Below are 18,986 nucleotides of genomic sequence, written 5' to 3'. Positions count from 1 at the left end.
ATGAATTACAATCCGACCCAATCATGCTTTGCCCACGAAATTCATCATAACGCCCTCAGGCTGGTGTTCTTGGGTCCATTTGCAGCACAAACTGAATTTATACCCCTCAGAGATGTTTTTTTTCTTCTCTTGCTCAGACAGGATTGAGTGCAGATGAATTCTTCCCTCTTGGGATCAGTATCTGAACATTTAACAGAGATGACTTTATACATTTCACAGAGATTACTTTATTTTGAAGGCCTACTTTTCTTTTTTTTAATCATGAAGTCTCTAATGTTCCATTGACAATGATGATGTGACACCTGAGTGAGGGGTGGGCAGATTATTCCAGGTTAAATCCTCTCTGCATCACCAAATCCTCCTGCAACACGTTCCAAAAGTCACCATTACATTTTGTGATCACACTGAAATGGATTTTCTTTGTACTACAGTACGCTTGATTGACTTATAACACGTCCGCTGTAAATGACCATTACTGTGTAAATCAAGGCCAAACTGTCACCTCAATAAAAAGAAGCTTGAAAGAGACGCAAACGGTGCATTTTATTGTTTCAGTCACAAACACACTCAAGGACCAGAACGGCATGGTTTAATGTATAAAGTTAAAGTTTTATTTTTATAGGCATACACTGTACATAGCATAACTCCATTTTGTTCAACTCTGCTGAGAAAGATCTCCTTTCAAAGTGAGCATTTTAATGTTTTATAAATGGAAAACAAAGTGAGTAACAAATCTAGACAGTACAAAGTAAAGAGGATGATAAATGATATTTTACATTCACATGTGGAGGACTTTAATATTTGGTCATAAACTGCTAATTTTGCTTTAATATGGTAATAAATAACCTGGCTAAGGTTACCTTTGACTCAAGTCTGTTAATTATGCAACGCATCCACACTTTTTTTTTAACCGTTTTCTGTGCGGAATCATTTGGCACTTATATTTATTTCTAGAGGAAGACATATACTGTGTGACTACGTGATTTCTTTCCTTCACAAAGGGTGAAGGCGTCAGGATGGGGTAAACTCATGTGCTCAGAGTACCAACGGAACGGCTTAAAAACGTGTGAAAATGAAAAGAGGGATGAGATCTCTTCACCATCATCTACGGGTTACATTCAGTCAGTCGGTTTTTCTCGTCTGGTTGCCTATTTTTTCGTAGAACAATAATATAAATGCACAATAACTTATTTCACCATAGAGATGTGGTGGCGATGCTAACTGCTGACGGGGGTTATTATAATACCAAAGCTGTCTGCGCCGCCGGATCTCCGGGAGAAACGGCGGCAAAAATGACATCACACTACAATACTGAGCGACTGCAGAGAGTAGCATCTGACTGAATCTATGCTGTGGCTAACACGTTTAATGGTGTGTTTAATCCAAGAGATAGCACATGCATTTCACTGACCATCATTAGGTACGATGTAAAAGCTTGCATTACATATTGAGGTCAACCAAAAAGCCAGTCTATAAGTTACAGTAACCGAACAGAGAAGAGAAGTAGCACAATGTTAGACGGGCAATCGCTGCTCCTTTTTTTTTTTTTTGACAAAAAGAAGCAAAAAAAAAAAAAAAAAATCCACCCCCAAAACGTGTGATCCTTTTTGGTGCGGTAAGCGATGCATGTTAGGATTAATAGCATTTTCCTCTTTAAATACACTTTTAATTCTTTACAAGTGTGACGGTATATCTTGCAGGTGGATGTGAGGCAGATGACATCCGTCGCCGGAGGAGGTGGAGTGTTTGCCTGCAGACAGCAAGGGGGAAGGTGTGGGGGGGGGGGTTCTATTTTTGGAAATGCACCAGCGATGGGTAGAGATGGGGGGGGGGACTTGAAAAGCGAGACGTGACACGGCAGAGAAAGACAGAAGCATCGGCGGGCGGTTTGAGGAGCTCTTGATGGTTTATGGAGGTAGGATGTCGGAGTAGTTAAGTCATTTCTACTTCCCTCTCGATCCCGACGTATTTGAGGGCGTCGGCTTGGCTGTATCTGCGGGAAAGGAACCAGATCTAGTCAGTGTGCAGCTTCTGCAGATGTCAGAATTTCGGTCACATTGTGTGGCGGCCCTGGTTTTTTTTATTTTTTTATTTTACTTTGAAGGTGATGTAGAGTCACTAAACGCCTGTGACTCTACCTGTAGTCAAAGAAGAGCTCCTCTCCTTGCAGAATCGCCCGTTTGGCGAAGATCCCGATGCGGTGGTCTCCGTTCACCATAACCACTGCAAACGCACTCGTCAGCATCAGCATCACAAAACTCCATTTTTGAATAAAAGCAAAATGCTCTCTAAACTCACATCGTCACGTCACGCTGGAACAGTCTTACCTTTAGCGTAGCAGTTTGGATTAACTGAGTGATTAGCGAAGCGGATTTTGTTCCCTTTCCGCGTGGCGTCCACGACGAAATCTACAGAGAGACATCGAGATGATCACATTTTCCGCTAAAGACTGCAGCGGCGGAGCGGTCGGGGGCATACTTGCCATTGTTGAGGTTGAAAAGGAAGCTGGACATGTATTTATCGTAGATCCTTCCACGTCTGTCAGCCTCGTCCTGGGAGATCAGCTGCTCGTGCAAACACGGGAAAAATAAATTAAACTCAATCAAGCTGAGATCTTAAAACAAAAATTTTTAAGTGATTGCGAAGTCTTGCCTCTCCGCAGTACTCGGAGATGAACTCATTCTTCTGAACCGGTTCTTTAATGAAGGTGCCCCATCCGGCCACATCCGATGGAGCCAACAACAGGTGCTGCAAGGAGTCAGATTATTGGGTCAGGACACCACAAATATGTGCGATACTTCATTCAAGAAGTTTAAACTTTCACCTTTTTTATGCCTCTCTGGATGCTGCAGTTCTTGCAGGAGACCCCTTTGCTTTCCCAGTGGTCTGCAGCGCCGCAGGTCATGCACAGATCCGGGTCGCACTCCCTTACTGCCAGGTAGCAGGGACACTGTTTGGTGTTGCACTGGGTCTTACACCTGCAGCCCGGGAAGCGGTTCTGGCCTGGAACACACGTGGAGACACGCTGATGAACGTTCAGAACAAACACCGCAAGGCGACGCTTTGCATGACTCTGCAGAACGTGACGCGTTTGTAAGCGATTCCTCGTCAGGAGGATGGGCAACGCCGTCAAAAAGCTCATCTTTCGGGGACCTCTGCTGGCAGATATGCTGAAGTACAATTTTGCAGGTTGTAACACGACACCCTCCTGGCAGATTAAACCGACCCCGTCAGTCCAGCAGCCTCTCCTTGGGGGAACGCTGTCCAGAACCAGAGCTGCAGGCAGCATTCGTCTTCTCCGTCGTGTTGTTTTAACCTCTCGTCTCCAGCCTGTGTGTATGTATATGTGTGTGTGTGTGTGTGTGTGTGGCTTTTTTTTTTTTTGTATCATCAAACGTTGTGCAGCCCTCGCCGTGTGTGAGTCATAGCAATGTTGGAGATGATGCTGTTTACCAGGCACACAGCCCGTCACATCCCTTTGATTCACGTCCAGGTTTTTAAGAGTACAAACATGTGCAACTCGGGGCTGCTTCCTTTTTGGCCCCGCGCTCTCATCTGTTATGGGAAAAGGCGAAGTAATATTGGGCTGGGAGGAGGGTCGACTGAAGGTGAGCAAACCGCAATGAACAAATAGAGCAAAACCACCTCGTCCGAACCGTCATAACATGTTTACTTCCCCCAGAAAAGTGCTCATCTGTGTTTTGGGCATTTTTGGGTCACTGGTGTTGAATCAAAAGCCTGGTATGTGAGCACAGATCTGTATGAAACTCATCCCTGCCAGAGGACAGTCTCTCCTCTGACTGCTGATGGAACGCTGCAGAATCGTTTTACATTCTGCTGCTCTGCTCCGGCTCGGCTCGGCAGAAGAGCCACCGAGAGCATCCAGAGTGGGAAAATGCAGTTGTGACAATTTAAAAAAAAAAAAAAAAAAACCCCGAAAAAAAACTTTTTGAAGAGAGAAAAGAAAGAAAAAGAGGGGAAAAAAAAGAAGAAGAAAGAATGGAAGGTGACACTCACACTCGTTCTCGCACTGGCAGAACTTCTCGCAGAAATTCTGGGTCATCACGCACGGGCAGGAGCTGTCGCACGGGTGGTCGGGGTGATCACACGGCTGGTAGTTGTACACCTGATTGGATGAGTTATCTGGAACAACGGAGGACAGAGCTCTCAGACTTGCGCGGGGGGGGGGGGGGCTTGTATTTCAGAGGGGGGCCGTGATGCTCTGATACGTACCTTTCTTTAGCTGGATCTTTGCCCATAACCTGCAACATTCAACACGACAAAAGCAAAGTTTACTCCTACTCCGATGCGCTGCACACCAGTTTTATCTCATTCACAATTAATGGCAAATTAAGTGACATTTATTTCTTCGTTTATTCGATTTAAGCTTCATCTATTCCACTTCCATTCATGTGCATCACGCCCTGCCTGTGTTTCCTTTTCTTCTTTTGGTGAGAGATTCCTCCATCCACCAGAGGAACGCGATGGATCAGGACCTCCTTCACTGCAAATTCGTACACCTACGGGGAGAGGAAAACCCACACCCACACACACACACACACACACACACACACACACACACACACACGGTCAAATCTGTAAGAAAACCTGAAATTCTGTCCTGAAGTTGTGTAACGCTCGAGCTGAAAGGCACATTGCTGCAGTTACGCCACAGAACATTGTGCACCCTGTGTGTTATCAGAACTCCTCTGCAGAGGCCAAACGGACACGTTCATGTGCGTGTGCAGAAACCCGATCGCTCGCCGCTGCCAAAAAAAAAACAAAAACAAATTTGGCCTCTTCCCATTTCGGATACAGACGCATCGTACAGTTAAAGTTAGTTTGTTTGACGTGATATTTTCATTATAACACTTCCCAGAAGTGTCGGAACGTCGGAAGCAGAATGACCTCGTCGTGACAGGTCACATCTGGCGCTTGTGTTTATGGTACCGCATGCCTCTGCAGTTGACCCCGGTTATCCCCATAAACCCACAGGCGTCGGACGCAGGTGCGACCGCGTCACGTCAAGAGAAAGCCATCGGCTTCGGGATGTCACCTCCTTGCAGTTCTTGGTGCCGATGAGGCGAGCGATGGAGCAGAAGTTGTTGAAGTAGGTCCCGTGGAGAACCCTGAACAGCGACTCCTCGGCCCCGCTCCACTGGACCACACAGCACGCCGGCTCCGGCCCGTCATCGTCTCCGGGACGCAGCTTGATGGGAGTCTGGCAACGCGAGTTCCCCTCTGTTAGAGACACACACACACACACACACACACACACACACACACAAGTTGCCATAATTATCCTTCTGTTACTATTTTCGGTGTGTCACACCACTGCAATCATAAGCTTTGAATTTTTAAAAAAAAATTTTTTTAGGATATTCCAGACTAACGCTCCTATGCCTCCATTGTGCTGAATGTTGCTTGGCAACAGGCTAACTGCAGCATTTCTGCAGCCACATGCTCCGGTGCTAAGTATCTTTATTAATCTGCTTAACAATCTGTTTTTGGGGGGGGGGGTTTTTCCACATTATCTCAACGCGTACAAGACAGTCTGCTGAGTCACCGGCTGAGCGCAACCGCTTCCCAAAAACCAACAGCGACTCGCTGATTGGTGATGAATCACAACCCGAGAGGGGAGAAGAGGAGGAGAATGATGAGGAGGAGGAGGAGGAGGACCTGGAGGAGACAGCTCTCCTTTTGCTCGATGAAAAGATGTTGAGAAAAAAAGAAGAAGAAGAAAAAAAGAACAGAGTGAGGAGAGAGAGAGAGAGATCCAAGCCTTTATGTTGGGGCTGAAGCATGCGAAGCTAACAGCTGGTTTATTTTGCTTGGCGAGGGAGTTGATATTGAAAGGAGGTGGAAGGGAGGAGGGGAGCAGGATATGACTGGAAAGCTATCATCTGCAGCCAAATTTCACTTCGCTGACGGGCCGTCCAGAAAGGGAGGCATGTAGCGGTGAGGTTATGGTAAAAAGAAAACGAAACATTTGCTCATTCCAGCGGTGACATTTAATTACTTTGGAAAATATAAGGGGAAAAACAAAAAAAAATAAAAAAATTAGAATGCTTGATTAGCCTAATCTTTCCCGTAACTCGAATAGTCGTCGTGCCAAGAGTAATAAAAAAAACCCGCCCCCGGGGTCTGATGACATCACCTGACGAGGACGTTGTTTCATCGCTGTCGGCTTGTTTGCCCTCCTCCAACGATCCCGACGTCCCGGGGCAGCTGGAGCTGGCGGGGCGTTGTTGCCTCCGGTGCCTCCGGGAGCGCTGCGATCGTAACATGTTCTGATCCACAAACTCTTTAGCCCCTTTCTTAAGGGGGGGGGGAGGGGTTTGGAAGGAAACAACAACGGGTAAATACTGGGGGTGCATGCATGAAGAGGTTAGAAGCGTGAGCCGGGCGTACCTGTAACAGGAAGCAGTCCACGCCACACGGTTCGGTCTCCATGTGGATCTCTTTACTCTTCCTCTTGTAAACATTGGGGGTTGCATGGAAGGCTTTTGGAAAGCAGACACACACATAATGACGGTTTGCATTCAAACGATCTCATTGGATATCGTCAAACTATGACGCATCAGCAGGAATAAAAGAGAGTAAAGTGGAGACATTACGGTGGAGGAAACAGTCGTATTTGAAGCAACGCCTGCAGAACAGCGTGTGGAAGGAGTGCAGCGACTGCTCCCGCTGTACCGACTTGGCAAAAGGCCCGTCCAGGTTGGGCGTGCAAAGCGGGGGCAGCTTCACCGGGCTGGGGGGCTCCAAGAGGTCCTTGTACCTGAAGAGAGAGTTTGAGTTCAAGCAGGAATATATGACCCTAGTCTCCAGCTGATGAATCTTTTTTTAAGCGAAGCTCTTTCAGAGCCTGATAAATGATTCCTTTGAGCCTGAGCGCCATGCTCATGGCTTTACGTAACCATGGTGATCACCAAGCAAAAGGCCCCGGTGGGCATCGTGCACACGGTTCCCCCTTCTCTTACTTTTCCTTCAGCTCCTCCATGGTGCCCTTGTAAGGGAACATCGAGGCGATGGCCGTGAAGATCTTATCGTTGGGGACCTTCTTGGTGCCGGATGAGTCGCTCACTTTGGGTCCCAACGGAGAAACAGAGGTGGTTCATCAACGAGAAAAAAAAAAAAAAGTTGAAATGTTAGGTTTGATTTTTTTTTAAGCAACACAAACAAATTTAGATGATGCCTGATTATAAAAAAAAAACCCTAACCAACATGTAATTGGTACTCACTGACTGATGTCACAGTAATCTGACCTGAACCCGACTGGAAGCTGGACGACTTTTGTGCTTCCCTTTCACTTTCACTGTGTTTGTGTGTGTGTGTGTGTGTGTGTGTGTGTGTGTGTGTGTGTGTGTGTGTGTGTGTGTGTGTGTGTGTGTGTGTGTGTGTGTGTGGGTGGGTGTGTAAGCCTAGTATGAGAGGTCATTAAGTTCTGTAATTACAGCCAGGCTGTATCAGTGTCATGAACAAACAGGTTCCCTCTCACGTGGCGCCCACGCAGGGATGAGGGGGCGGGACTAAAGTGAGGGATGATGGCGACCTTGCAGCAGCGGTGCTGTGTAATGACAGGAACAGTACCGTCCTTGTCCACCCGGGACAAAGACCCACTCACCCTCGGTGGTGCTCCTCCTCTTCCTCCTGACGAACGCCATGGCGCCAGATTCCGAACTCTCCACTGAGCTCCTCCTCATCGCTCTCTCGTCCTCCTTCTTTACCGGCATCTCTGCCGCCGCCACCGCCGTCATTTCCTCCTCTTCCTCCTCTTCGTGGTCAGAGTACTGGCTCAAGGCTTCCACCAGCTCCATGAAGATCTCGTCACTGATGAACCCCCCCTCTGCAAGGAGGAGCAATAAACCCAACAAGAGCGTTCCATTGGTTACCGGAGATGCTTAAGAATGACATCATCAGCATATTATAGAAGCACGTAATATAAAGTATGGTAAGGATTTAGATTAGGATTAGGATTTCTGAAGACATTTTCACAGCAGAGAAGATGTGACACACCCCTGTCGCCATGGACACCATCATAGTTGTCAATGAGCTCCTCCAGGAAGGCCTCGTCCTGCTCCAGCACCTCATCACCCATGTATGGGATGTTGTGAAGGAACGTCTCATCCTCCACCTAATGGAAAACCAACCCCAGGGAACACCAGGTCAGGTTCTATCGGTCGTATGAAGCATGAGTAGTAAACATCTGAATGAGACAGGAGTGTTTCTACACCATCAGCAACACAGCGTGGTTCGGCTCATACCATGAAATTGTGCTGCAGAGGTGACCAGGAGTACATGAAGGGGATTCCTGCCACCGTGGACAGGGGTCTCATGGCGACGGATTGGGATTTGAAGGTAGGGAAGCCAGACTCCACTGTACACATCTGTAACGGAACCACAGGTTGGACAACAGGACTCAAGACTGACCTCCAGAGCCCAGAGACCGCCTGTCGCCCTGAGACGTTCCACCTGACATCTAGGCTAGAACTCTCTCCTGATGTAACACCAGGACTTTTCTCCCACAATAGAAAGACATCGGACCCACGCACCTTCTTGCCGACATGAGTCCCGCCAGAGTTCGACACAGGGATGGACTGAATCCTGAGCTTGGACCACTCTGCATTCAGAAGGTTAGTTTTGTGCTCAATCCTTTGCCTGTTAGACATGAACAGGGTCTGAAAGCAAAACCAGCAGACCACCCAAAACTATAACTCTCTCACCACAACACGTAGGAAGAGGAAGATAAACCTGAATTCTGAATCATTCGTCGGACCCACCTTCACCTCCTCGGTTTTTTTAAGGCGTTTTAATTGTCGAAGGCGCATGTATTCGGACTTGACCCTCCGTCTCCACTCTAGCAGACCGCGGGAGGGCGCGAAGGAGGAAGGAGGAGGAGGTTTTGGTGTTGGTGGCGCTGCAGCTGCAGCGGCTGTCGGGTCCATGACTCTGTAAAAAAAACACACAAGAGGCAACGGGTGAAGATGTTCTGCAAGGCTGTACAACATACATCAACAGCAGGAGCAGGAGCGTTTGGTGAAACGACTCCATGACCGGCACCACCGTGCACGATGGGTGCCATCAGAACATGTTCCAGAAAAATGTCAACCAGGCTTGCTGGGTCAACCTCCTGCATGCCAATTGGTCATGACGCCCTGGCTGTGGTGCCCTTTCAGATGCCATCTTCTCCCACTCCTTCCTGCTTTTTTTTAATTAATCAATTTTTAGATTTAAAAAAAAAAGGGTTAGTTGAAATGCTGATTTGGGATTAGCTGGGTGAAGGCATCACAGGTATTTGTCTAAAAATTGCCTTATAATAAAAAAACCCTCGGACATTACCCGTTGAGGTTTATCACATCATTAAAGAAATAAATCAATGTTAAAATAAGATTTTCACAAAATAAGGTGTGCATTATTATTTTTTTAAAAATCCCCTCAGTCCAAACCATCGACTTTCCCACAAACATTTAACTTCGCCATTCACTCCACGGTTGGAACCGGCGCCCCCTGCTGGTGGCAAAACAAAACTGACACTAAACACACAAAAATGCCTTCCTTCACTGGGGGGGCTTTAAACTGCTAAGGCGAGCCTGCAGCTCCTCTCCGGGTCCCGGACCGATCCGAATCACATCCAAACAAAACTCCCGACGTGCGCAACGGGAACGTGAAGTGTTTTATTTTAACCCCACGAGGCGTCCACATTGCTGAAGAGTGGGCGTGCCTCCCCAGGAAAAAAAAAAAAAAAAAAACCCATATGAAGCAGAGCTGGAAAGTGCGTAGTACAGTTTTTCTGTGTTTCATAATCGCGCCAGCGAACAACAACTTCCCTCTCCGGGTTTACGCACAATAAAAAATGAAGTAGAAAAGACCAAACTGAGCCAAAACTGCTGTCTCGGTTTTTTTTAAATTTGAGGACTGAGTCGTGCAGCTACGTCCTGTAGCTGCAACCTCGTTTTTAGCACACGCAGCGCCCATTTAAATGTGGAATACTTTCCAAGACGTGCGCCACAATGACCGCGCGTTATTCTAGCGGATGCGTGTGCGCGTCTATCCCCAACGCGAGTGTCGCAGTTATTAAATACCTTCAGATCCGCGTCTTGCGTCCTATCAGTTGCGTCAGGATCCCGCAACGCGATCGAGTCCCTGTCTGTTTTTTTTTTCTGCTTTTTTTTTTTTTTTTTTTTTTAAATAGAGATCCGGAATAATTAAAATGCTGCCTCTGCTATGGATCTGACGCAGATATCGTCTTCGTGCGGCGAGGGAATCTCAGAGAAATCCCTACGTTATCCGTGGGCATGGTGCTGGAGGGTTGTTGTTGTTGTAGCTTACAAATAGCTGCGCACTTGGCTTGGTTGAGCCAAACCGAGCAGGAGGGTGACGTCTTTATTATGATCACAGCATTTCCGAGCAGAGGAGGATGAGTACTCCGCGTCCCGGGAATAAAAAGTAGCGTAGATGATCCACGGCGGTGTACACGCACATCCAGGAACTGATGCAACGGTCCCACAGTGCGATATGCACGCGTAAAAGCATGACGGAATAATTTTTAATCAGGATATTCCCTGAAAAATATAAATGATTTTACACGATGTGTGGGGATTTTATTTTTAATGTCATAAATTCTACAGAACGATAAGTTAAAGTTTCTAAAAAAAGAAAAAAAAAAAGAAAAAAAAAAAGAGTAAAACGACCAATAGGATGACTTGAAACTCGTACGGTGGAGTTTTACGGATGGAAAAAATAACCCAGCTGTTGTTCCGCCTTCCTTCTCCAGGGGGCGCTCCATGCATTTCATCCTGTGTTTAAAATGGAAAGAAATCAGCATAGAACAATTTTGAAATAAATATCAACACAGGTTTTATTTATTTATTTATTTATTTTGGGGTGGGGGGCGGGGATGCAAAGGGAAGAGTTTTTTTATTATAGGTGGATGCAGGAGCTGGTGTGGATTCAGTGGATCAGATGTTCACTTTCTTCAGCATTGCAAAACAGATCCTTTTATGTAATATTTTAACAATAGAATGAAAAACAGACCAAACAAATAAATGAAAAAAACCTGGCAAGAATAAATTTATGATGTTCCACTACAATGTGCAATCGTGGTGGAACATCTAGATCCAGATGAGGAAGAATAAAGCACACACACAAACGCACATACACACACACACACACACACACACGCAGACACACACACACACACACACACACACACACACACACACGCAAACACTTGGAGACACTTTAATATGTCGCTGAGTTGCTTCAGAATATTTAAACAGATTATGGGTGAAAAAGAAGTCTGGATCCATTATAATTTAAATTTACATTTATGTGACACACAATTCCAAACAATAAGATCCAGATGAGTTTGATTGAATCAAGTTGTATTGCATGTGTTCATTCATTCATTCATCTTATCCACTTCTTCCGCTTTTGAGGGTTTTTGAGCCTATTCCAGTGGACATACGGGTAAAAGGCGTGGGACACTCCGGGGGTGACGCCGGTACACCGCAGAGCCACACGAAGGACAAAGACTGAGCTGCATGTGTGTGTATTGTAATTTTTGGTATGAGTCAGAGTGGCGTAGAGTGACATCATCCAGGTGACATCACCGTGACATGTGCTATGTTCAAATAACGCTGTCTTCATTGACTAAATAACGATTCATGTGTTATAGTAGAGACACTTGACACAGCTCATCTCTCAATTGGAAAAATTCTGAATTCCTTAATTATCTGTCAGTGTTTACAACAGCTCAGTTTATTTCTTCGAGGCATTTGTTCAACATGAAATCTTAAAGGATCAATGTTGCTTGCTTGGCACACTAGATGGTAGTGTTCAGCTGCTTCTCACGACACGACACGTGCTCAAACATACCGCACTCTTCTAATCTGGATAAAGAATTATGACTTGGCTCTAATTTCATGCTGTGCTAAAATGACTCCATATAGGTTGCACGTCAGGAGGGACAAAAATATGGTAAATGTCCCTAACTGATATCCATTTTGTGGACAAAATATGCATAAAATATTGGAAAATGCCACTTAAAATGTTTTTCCGTTGGGGAATATGTGGTAAAAACACACATGAGGCTGACTATGTTAGATATAATAGTTTAAAGTGTCTTTATGATGACAAAATCTGATGACATATGAAATCATCAAAGTCATCACTAGGACGGATTTTTTTCTACTATAAGCTGTGTGTCGGTGCCTTTCAATGAGGAACCGATGCCTTTAATGATTTGTGACAAAGCAAGAAGAGGAAGTGTTTGAATAATTATTAAAATTATATTAATTGTAATCTACAGCTGCATCTCTTGTACAAAGCATTTATTCCTGTTAGACCGATGAGGAATAAACTAAAGATCGTCCTCGCAGTGAAATCTCCAGAATTACAGAAGGCTTGATTCAAATGTACTTTAACATGCATTAATGGGATCCTTTAAATCGAGTTGGTTACGTAAAAAAAAACAAGAAAGAGAGAGAGGCCTCCTTAATCTGAAATGAAATATGGAAGTCCCTGAGCTGGCTGGCTCTCCGCCGAATCAAGCAGCTGAGAAAGTGGACTCGTGTGACGTGGATGAAGCGCTTCGGGTTCACGTTGGAGATCCCTGCTGTGTCTGTTTAACCCAAACGCTCAGTGTGACATCGGATCCAGAAGGGTTAGGCTTACGGACACCCTCGCAGCACAAAAAAAAAAAAAAAGAATCCTATATTCCCACCTACCTATATTCCCGTCCTAATTCTGGAAAACTTGATCCAATAATGTGGAATAAAAGCAACCATTTCATGAATAAAAAGTTGTGTAATGTCTTTTGTGGGTCTGGAGGGAGCTGTGTGATCTCTCTGTTGTCTTTTAAAGCCAAGTCTTTGCAGATTCACTGGTTCCACTCTGAGTGTCTGCAGAGTCATCAGCCGCCGCCGCCACCACCGCCGCTGTATTCATACCTATGGGGATAAAGCTCACCGCCCATCAAACGATATCTACCTGAAGAGTCTATAATGTATCAATATGAGCTGAAGCTATGGATATTTAGCCATGTTTAGCTACCTGTTAGACATTAGCTTCTGTTAGCATAACAGATTTAGCACAGTGGAGTTGAATTGCAAGAAAAGGGAAGTGCTAAATTTGGTCCGGGGAAGAAAAAAGTGTAATTCTGAACTTATTTTTTTGAAAGCAGAAATGAAATTACTGGCTATCTTAGATCGACGTCCTTAAAATGAATAGATTTAAAAACCCATCAGTTTGTTTGTGTCGCTTTTTTTGCAGCTTTTGAGTGGAAATTGAACAGAATACTATAAAACCTTTAGATTGTGCAATAGCAAGTTGGCCTCAGAGCTCGTCCGTTATAAATCCTGCTTTTTACACAATCTCGAAGTTCTCTGTCAAGCGAGACATTCAAAACGAATAGTAGATGGAATATCGAAAGGATTTTTCCTTCCAAACTGGTTCTCAATTGTCTTTTGGAGCGCATAAACCCATTACTGATACCTAAATATGTCGATATTAATTCAAGGGATCGTTGGAGATGGAGAGTGGGAGAGAGAGAAGAAAAAAGATGTGTGGCTTCGAGAGAGAGAGAGAGAGATGGTGGTGCACTCATGGACCACAGTAGTTTTTTATCAGAGGCGCCTTGTCCATTGTGTGAATCCGCCCATCCTAGGAAATAAGGACTTCCTGTTGTTTTAAAGACCCTTCCTGCAGAAAAAGGTTGTGATATGTAATCCCTGCCCAGCAGAGGAGACAGACACAACGCCGTCAGGCAGAATGACAACCGCTGCTCTCCCGTCTGTGGCTCTGCTCATCTGGGGTAAGTGGAGGATTTACACTCCCGTTACTTTATTATTCTGATGCAGCTTCTCTGCTCGGCCTCTGTCTTCCTCTCAGGAGGAACGTCTCTGTGACCGAAAAGCCTCGGAGGAAGGAGCTTAAGCCAGACTCATGATTGAGTTTTTGTGCTGCTGACAATTTGTTTTAAGGGTCGTGAAGTGGTTTTAATGAAAGAATGAAAGGATTCCTTTTTTTTTTTTTTTGGTGTTGAGAATGATCAGATTATTCATACTCTAGTCTAATCTTCTGTTATTTATTGAATAAAATATTTTATTCCTTGTGGAAGAGGAATGTATGTGTAAATGTTGATGTAAGATTTCCTTAAAGCGGGGCCAAACAAAGGGAGGATGCACTGACCTGTTCACTCCCTACAGCTATTTCCTTTACCTCCTCTTAGACTCTGGGAATATTACAAGATAATTAAATCACGGCTTTAACGATTCTCATCTCCAATATCCACCTCTACCATCATTCCTTTTTACAGCAGGATGCACGATCGTCGTTTGTACGGTGGACGAAAACGTACGGGCGTATCCCTCCACGACCGTAGGTAAGCGAGAGGAAAAATAGATCTCATGCACGACAACAACGACTTTGATTGACCCGATGCCTTTTTCTGCAGGGTACAACCCGACAGAGATGACCATCGCAAGTAAGTTCGGGGGTTGTTTTCTCTTGTGTACAATCACAAACTTGAAATATCTGCACATAATCAGATCTAAAGAACCTTAGTGGATATATTCAGTAGACCCACACACCCCTTCAGAGGCAGATGCAGTGATTATTTGTGGGTGACAGTTTAGGTTCGATGCCTTTAACTGGTCGTCTCAGAGATAATGGCCTCTGGCCAAAACCTCCTCATGTGCGTCGTCATGAGAACCAAAGACCAACTCCTGGGGAGGTCTCTGCCAGCGAGGGGTCAACAGCAGTAGACACAAGGCCCGTAATGGTTTGAGGTGGAAGGTTAACTCAAACCTTATTACGGAGCGGCCCCCACCTGGCTCGACTTCCTGAATTTGTTCGTCATTGGCCCCCACGCAACGTCTGATCAACGCATGAACTCCCCGAGTTGTGAAACAAACTGGAACTTTGGCGCGGCGCCCCTTTCACTGTTCCTCATCCTGATCCTTTGCTTTTTTTTTTTTTCTTCTTTTCCCCTTTACCGCCCCACCACCACCACCACCCCCAACCTCACCCTTTTCCCCCTCCTTCCATTGCCAACTCCCCCCCCCCCAACTCTGAGCTCCTCCTCTGCCGAAAAGACACATTTCCTGATGTCATGACTAAATCAAAATTCTGCTCAGCAAACAGATGTTGTGAGAGGCCCAACATGTGGATCCAGTGACATAAATTAACAAGCTGGTCGTGAGAAAACATGAACCATACTTTTTAGTTTTTCATTCATTCGGGGGGAACCATTTCTCAAGCCCTTCTTTTAAAGCGCTGAGTGATGACAGCGAGAAACTACCTTACAGATGTAGCGCATTTATGAAACTCGTCATGTCATGGACAAAAACAAGAGTTTCCCAACTCGCGGTGGAAAACATCAGCGCTTCTTTCGTTCTTCAAAGTTATCTTCTTCTAAACAGCTGGGTCGCAAATAAATAAATTATTCCAGATTTGGTCAAATTAACCTAGATATACACAGAACACCATGCAGAGTCACGATTACATCCAACCTCGAAACGCTGAGCCCTAAATGTTTACTTATGTTTCCTATTTGGCAGAGGCGGCCCAAAAGGCAAATAAATCACATGCTGTGAGCTGGCCAGGCCTTCGACTGTGAGAAAACTGAGACTAAAAAGCAGAACAAGAGTTAAAAAGTAAAGGGTTTTCAGATGTGAGTCCAGCCCAGCTTGGGTGTGCTTCCTTTTATTTGGGGGAGAATGGAGAGGACACTCTTTGTTTGCCTCCACCCCTTTAAAAAGGGAAGAAAATCCCAAAGAAACGTGCGTTTGAGAGAAGAAGAAGAGCTGTTGCCAAGGCGCTGGGGCCGTCAGACAGATCTTCGAAGAACATCTGCTAACCGTGGGTAACACTGTTTGGACATCTGGTAACCGAGGGGTTACGCTGCGTCTCTTCCATCCTGTCGGGTTTCCTGTTATGCCTCGCTGTATTCAGGCTCAGAAGTTAAGTTTAGGGTTATTATACATGCTGATCAGCTGGGGGAAACACACCTTTATTCGTGCTTTCTGACATGAAGGGAGCGCTTGGTTTCATTGGGGTCTTCCTCTCCTTCCTCTCCGGTGAGTGTGTGGTCTTCCGACTACAGCTGCAAATGTTTGCCTCAGTGCTTTAACATGTTGAAGGTTCTCACGAGCTGCAACAGACTAAACACTCTGTGCATTGATTTTTTTGCATCATAGCAAAAATCAATGCACACGAGAACTTTGATGTCTAAACCATGCAACTAAATTTGAAAGGGACTGGCACTGCAGATTAGACACATTTGTGGAAAAAAATCAATAGTCTTGATTCCTTTTTGAACCTTTTTAAACTAAAAGTCTTCTCTTTTTTTTTCTGTTTTAGATGCTACTTTGGGAGAACCGACACCACCTTTCGGTTGGTGATACGACATTAACACCGTACATCACGTGAACTTAGATTCTAACGCAGTCTTTTTTTTTTTTTAATCCCATTTTAACTCATCTCTCTTTTATCCTCCTGTCCTCCTTTTTTCCCATTTCTCTAAATCTCGCAGCTTGCGGCAATAATTCTGACCGATGTATGCACTTCTGCAACGCCTGTAACGATTATTTCAGCGCGCCAACAATGGAATGCCTTTCCCAACTGCTTCATCATTTGTGCCTCTCGAATTATGAGAATGACATGGTGTCGTTAAACAGCACCGACTGGTGCAAATGGGGTAACGTGAGCGGGTAAGTGTGTGGCCGTGTTTAGTCTGTAAATTCATGCGGAAATAAAAAAAAAAGTTAGAGCAAATCAATCCTAACGTATTTGTCTCCGTGTCTTCACCTCCACGGTGCAGTTTGTACAGCAAACTGAGTCTCTGCACGGAGGAGATATCCGACTGCCTCCTGATCCCGTGGCCCAACCCGCTGGTGGAACGGGCCTTCGTGGACATCCACACCAAGTTCTTCCAGGATTGTCCCACGGAGGAGCTGAGCGACCCCCCGCCAGAAATCGTCTTCGCCCTGGTGATAACTCCCATATGCCTGATCCCCATCATGGTCGGCCTGGTGGTGCTCAAGACCAAGAACGGCGACGGGAGCTCCTGAGGAATCCTGAGGGGGGTTGGGGGGTTGGGGGGGGGGTTCTCTCCGCTCAAAGACGCCCAAGTTGTTGCAGTTCTGATCTTCCGTCTTCCTCGCATCCCGATCTGGTGACTTAAGCTTCCTAACACATAACGCCGCCGCTGTGCTCATCATCAGAGGACCAAATCTTTTCTTGCTGACCCACATCCCAGGAATTTGTAGCCATGTGGGAACCAGGATGAGACGAAAAACTAAACGCCGTTTTATGGTGGACGTTATATTACTAACAGAGACTGACACGATGTCGCCTTAAACTCCTGTGATAAATGTTTTACTTTCATCCACCTCGACTCCAGATCTGAATTTCCATTGGTCCCATCCAGAATTCACCAACCATTCAGAAAAAAGAGGTTGATCATTACTGTAGGACCCGGCGTTCAGGGTCCAAACAACAAAACTGTGTTTTAAACGACAAAGTAAAGTTTACTGCTAGATTTGTGTTCTTTTGCTGCTGTTTCAACTTAAATCTGTTTTAAAACCACTAATTAAACATTTTAAATTCAAATAACAACTTCAAAAAAATAAATAAATCAGAGCTGGATGCAGATCTGTGACCATTTCCATGTGTTAAAAGACGGCAGGAAAACACTAAGTCTGCATGGAACTGGTTATGTGAGTTATGGCGTATGCTTGGATTTTGGGGTCAGAGGTCACAGATGGGACACAATGAGTGCGTACGCCTAGATAAAAAAAAAGGGAGGTCTGTTTCCTGGTATTGTCTATTTCTGAACTGAAAATCTTTTAACACACCCCCCCCCCAGTGCAAACGATGACAATCCTCATGATCATATGATGAGCTAACTGATGTGAAGTTTATCCACCGTCTCCACCCAGCGACAAAGAGACCCTGGAAGCGTTTCTGCAGCGTTTGGCGGTGGAAACCGAACGACGACAGGAAGATAGGAGTGTTATCTTTTGCCCGATTCATGATAATGTAATAATATATATTGTTTGGTTTTCAATGACGACATAGGCGCCGTGAGCGTGTCCACAATTACATCAAATTTTGTATTTATATTCTTTTTTTTTTTTAATTCTGTCTTGTCAGGACTGAATGGATTTACTGTATGGTCTGAGGGAACTCATTCCGCCATGTATTGTATTATTCTTTAAAATTCTATACCAATAAAGCTACAGTTGGATTATTAATGAACTGTTGCCTATCCTTAAGCTCATGTCGGGTAAATGAAAACCATGTTCTGCGGCGTTATTCTGTCAGAAGTGACCTTTAACCTTTGTCAGTATTTGATTAAACGCTCCTTTCGTTGGGCTGCAGCACAGATGGCCCTGTTTTGTGCCTCAGGTAGTATTTCACACAATCCTCTGCGAGCAGCGGCGCGCTGTGGTGTGGTTGCTATGCTGATGTAGTGATGGAAGCAGTGACAGCAGTCATGGATCACACCCTCTTCTGGCAAGAGCAACCCGGCAGGGTGGATCTGTGTGTGTGTGTGTGTGTGTGTGTGTGTGTGTGTGTGTGTGTGTGTGTGTGTGTGTGTGTTTGGCTGATGGAAAGTGTGTTCTCTGACCCTCTTCCTCTCTGAAAGTAGGGTCATCCTCATCCACACCCTCCCCACCCCCTTCTGAGCTCATCCGTTTGTGTGTTAAGGTGTGCCAACTACCCCCCCTTCCAAAAAAAAAAGAAAAGTGACGTCATAATGCAAGTTGTGACTGTAGATATGTCCCATATGCTAAAAGTCATGTTTCATCAAATGTTTGGCACAATGAAATCAGAAGCGGCACCAGCGCTGAGCTCGTTTTCACCTGGAATTCTGCCCTCTTGTGGATAAATTGGAACATAACACCTACACTGTTCTACCTGCTGACTCCCTCTGCTCTATTGGTTTATTCAGTCCAAGGGCAGGTTGTCTGTGAAAT

The 18,986-nt window shown here is 45.3% G+C and overlaps 2 protein-coding genes across 9 annotated transcripts; one reads left to right on the top strand and one right to left on the bottom strand.

Annotated features, from left to right (window-relative positions):
* Nucleotides 1-588: 588 nt before the first annotated feature.
* ezh1 (enhancer of zeste 1 polycomb repressive complex 2 subunit) lies at nt 589-10,680 on the bottom strand. 5 transcript variants are annotated; one of them, XM_068337923.1, is made up of 20 exons: nt 10,086-10,680; nt 8,784-8,952; nt 8,556-8,681; nt 8,268-8,390; nt 8,020-8,137; nt 7,628-7,849; nt 6,984-7,086; nt 6,618-6,781; nt 6,412-6,503; nt 6,158-6,317; nt 5,057-5,241; nt 4,429-4,520; nt 4,234-4,262; nt 4,018-4,143; nt 2,825-3,003; nt 2,653-2,748; nt 2,483-2,564; nt 2,328-2,408; nt 2,098-2,223; nt 589-1,993 (listed from the first exon to the last, which is right to left on the bottom strand). In XM_068337923.1, the coding sequence occupies exons 2-19, from the start codon at nt 8,946-8,948 to the stop codon at nt 2,135-2,137; spliced, it is 2,232 nt and encodes a 743-aa protein (XP_068194024.1). In that variant the 5' UTR covers nt 8,949-8,952; nt 10,086-10,680; the 3' UTR covers nt 589-1,993; nt 2,098-2,134. The 5 variants fall into 5 exon arrangements, 4 of the variants coding, with proteins under 4 accessions (XP_068194024.1, XP_068194023.1, XP_068194021.1 ...); XM_068337922.1 differs by having other exon boundaries at nt 2,139-2,223; nt 10,333-10,680; XM_068337920.1 differs by having other exon boundaries at nt 2,139-2,223; nt 10,086-10,679.
* A 3,002-nt stretch (nt 10,681-13,682) lies between these two features.
* On the top strand, nt 13,683-18,260 carry ramp2 (receptor (G protein-coupled) activity modifying protein 2). Of its 4 annotated transcripts, none has more exons than XM_068336538.1 (6): nt 13,683-13,816; nt 14,321-14,386; nt 14,459-14,488; nt 16,366-16,398; nt 16,538-16,715; nt 16,826-18,260. In XM_068336538.1, the coding sequence occupies exons 1-6, from the start codon at nt 13,774-13,776 to the stop codon at nt 17,073-17,075; spliced, it is 600 nt and encodes a 199-aa protein (XP_068192639.1). In that variant the 5' UTR covers nt 13,683-13,773; the 3' UTR covers nt 17,076-18,260. The 4 variants fall into 4 exon arrangements, with proteins under 4 accessions (XP_068192639.1, XP_068192640.1, XP_068192638.1 ...); XM_068336539.1 differs by having other exon boundaries at nt 13,720-13,816; nt 14,324-14,386; XM_068336537.1 differs by lacking the exons at nt 13,683-13,816; nt 14,321-14,386; nt 14,459-14,488 and adding an exon at nt 15,101-15,864.
* Nucleotides 18,261-18,986: the final 726 nt, after the last annotated feature.

Source organism: Antennarius striatus, chromosome 16 (assembly GCF_040054535.1).
Source record: "Antennarius striatus isolate MH-2024 chromosome 16, ASM4005453v1, whole genome shotgun sequence".
Lineage (NCBI taxonomy): Eukaryota > Metazoa > Chordata > Actinopteri > Lophiiformes > Antennariidae > Antennarius > Antennarius striatus.
This window is presented reverse-complemented; position numbering and strand designations above follow the sequence as displayed.

Coding starts and splice junctions, on each gene's coding strand:
- ramp2 (XM_068336537.1), top strand. CDS start 15,723: ATGGAGAGGACACTCTTTGTTTGCCTCCACCCCTTTAAAAAGGGAAGA. Junction 15,865..16,365: donor TCGAAGAACATCTGCTAACC/GTGGGTAACACT, acceptor TTTCTGTTTTAG/ATGCTACTTTGGGAGAACCG. Junction 16,399..16,537: donor AGAACCGACACCACCTTTCG/GTTGGTGATACG, acceptor TAAATCTCGCAG/CTTGCGGCAATAATTCTGAC.
- ezh1 (XM_068337922.1), bottom strand. CDS start 8,948: ATGGACCCGACAGCCGCTGCAGCTGCAGCGCCACCAACACCAAAACCT. Junction 8,682..8,783: donor AAAAAACCGAGGAGGTGAAG/GTGGGTCCGACG, acceptor TTTTGCTTTCAG/ACCCTGTTCATGTCTAACAG. Junction 6,782..6,983: donor ATGGAGGAGCTGAAGGAAAA/GTAAGAGAAGGG, acceptor CTCTCTCTTCAG/GTACAAGGACCTCTTGGAGC.